Source organism: Monoraphidium neglectum (genome assembly GCF_000611645.1).
Source record: "Monoraphidium neglectum strain SAG 48.87 unplaced genomic scaffold scaffold05543, whole genome shotgun sequence".
In the NCBI taxonomy this organism is placed as follows: domain Eukaryota; kingdom Viridiplantae; phylum Chlorophyta; class Chlorophyceae; order Sphaeropleales; family Selenastraceae; genus Monoraphidium; species Monoraphidium neglectum.
The window spans coordinates 1-1664 of NW_014008087.1; the positions used below are offsets into that span (position 1 = coordinate 1).

Below are 1664 nucleotides of genomic sequence, written 5' to 3' on the forward strand. Positions count from 1 at the left end.
GAGTTGGGGGGCGCACGCATGTGTGTGTGCGTGTATGTCAGTACGTGTGTGTGTGATTATGGTGTTTGTGCAGGGAGCAGGGAAGGCCGCCGAGTCGCGGTGGCGTGTGAGGTCGATGGGGCAAGAGACGCTGCACACACAACAAAACAACCCCGAAGCAGACCTCCCTCGACTGATCACGCGTCCCCCCCCCCCCGCACCTGTTGTAGGCCGCGTCCATCACGCTCTCCTTGTCCTTCCGCCGCAGCATCTTCTTGGCCAGCGCCAGCACCTGGGCGCGGCTGTGGTCGTCGAGCGACTCGAATTCCTCCAAATCAGAGTCCCCCTCCTCACTCCCGCTGCTCACGCCGCCGTCGTCGCCGCCGTCGTCAACCCCGCCCGCGGCCGCCGGCGCCGCGGCGGCGGCGGCGGCGGCGCCGCCGCGCTTGCGCTTGGCGCCCTGCTGCTGCTGCTCCTGCTGCTGCGGGCCGAAGGCCGGGCCGACCGTGGGCTGCTCGGCGGCGGCGGCAGCGGCGCGCTTGCCCTTCTTCGCCGCGGCCTTGCCCTCCGCCGCCCCCGCCTCCGCCGCCCCGCCCCGGCCCTTGCCCGCCTGCTGCTGCTGCTGCTGCCCCTCCTCCTCCTCCTCGTCGCTGTCCTCCGGCCCCAGCACATTCGGGTCGTCGAACACATCCTGCCCAAACCACTGAGCCGCCGCCGCCTTGCCGCCCTTGGCCACCCCGGCCCGCCCCTCCTCCAACCGCACCAGCAGCCCTGCCCCGCGGCCCGCCTCTGCTGCCTCCGCCTCGGCCCGCGCGGCCGTAAACGCCTCGTACGCGTCGTCGCCGCTGTCGTCATCCTCGCTGGTGATGACGTCGTCGGCGCCAGCTGGCGCGTCCTCGTCGTCTGACAGGTCGCCGCCGCGCTTGCGCAGCCGGCTGCGCTTCTCGCGTGCGGCGACGGCCCTGGGACGGGTGGGGGGAAGGCGAGCGGGCGGTCGATGCGGCGTTTACAGGGGCTAAGGAATGAGATGTGCGGCGGGAGGCTGGGGGCAGCGGCAGTTGTGACAGCACGCCAGCTGTCGGACCGCGGGGGCCGGCGGCGCGGCGAGCGAAAAGACAATGTTGCATAGCAACCGCTTCCACTCACTCACTACTGAGGCCCCCCAATCCTAGGTACTCTCAGATTCACCGCATGCACACGCACAGACAACACACGCACACACATCATCGTACACGCTCACACGCAGAAACCCACCACCCTACGTGCACCTTCAGGCACACCCCTGCCCGCGCGCGCACGCGCGCGCGCGCACGCACACACACACACACACACACACGCACACATACACATACACACACACACACACACACACACCCACACCTGTCCCCGCGCCGCGCCAGGTACTCCTCGTAGCTTCTCTCCAGGTCCGCCTCCAACCGCCGCTCATAGGCCAGGCCGTCCTCGTCAGACTCCTCGCTCTAGCCGGGGCACAGCAGGGTGCGGTGGCAGGGAGGGATCAGAAGGGCAAAGTGAAAGGGGCCGGGGACGAGGAGGGAAGGAGGTGGACGGGAGGAGGGGAGGGAGGGATGGGGAGGGGGAGAGAGGTAATCATGACGATGACGCATCATGCTTTGAACGCGAGCGTGTGCGACGGCAGCGCCCACAACCCGACAAGGAAAAGGCAT

At 68.8% G+C, this 1664-nt stretch overlaps 1 protein-coding gene across 1 annotated transcript in view; it reads right to left on the minus strand.

The window, feature by feature from the left end:
- Nucleotides 1-200: 200 nt before the first annotated feature.
- Nucleotides 201-1664, minus strand: part of MNEG_15666 (hypothetical protein) — a gene marked incomplete at both ends in the record, with an annotated part of 3160 nt that continues 1696 nt past the window's right edge. Inside the window, 2 exons of the mRNA XM_014035863.1 lie at nt 201-941; nt 1360-1457. Of these exons, the coding sequence (XP_013891317.1) occupies nt 201-941; nt 1360-1457 (839 nt within the window). The remainder of the gene's footprint in view (nt 942-1359; nt 1458-1664) is intronic.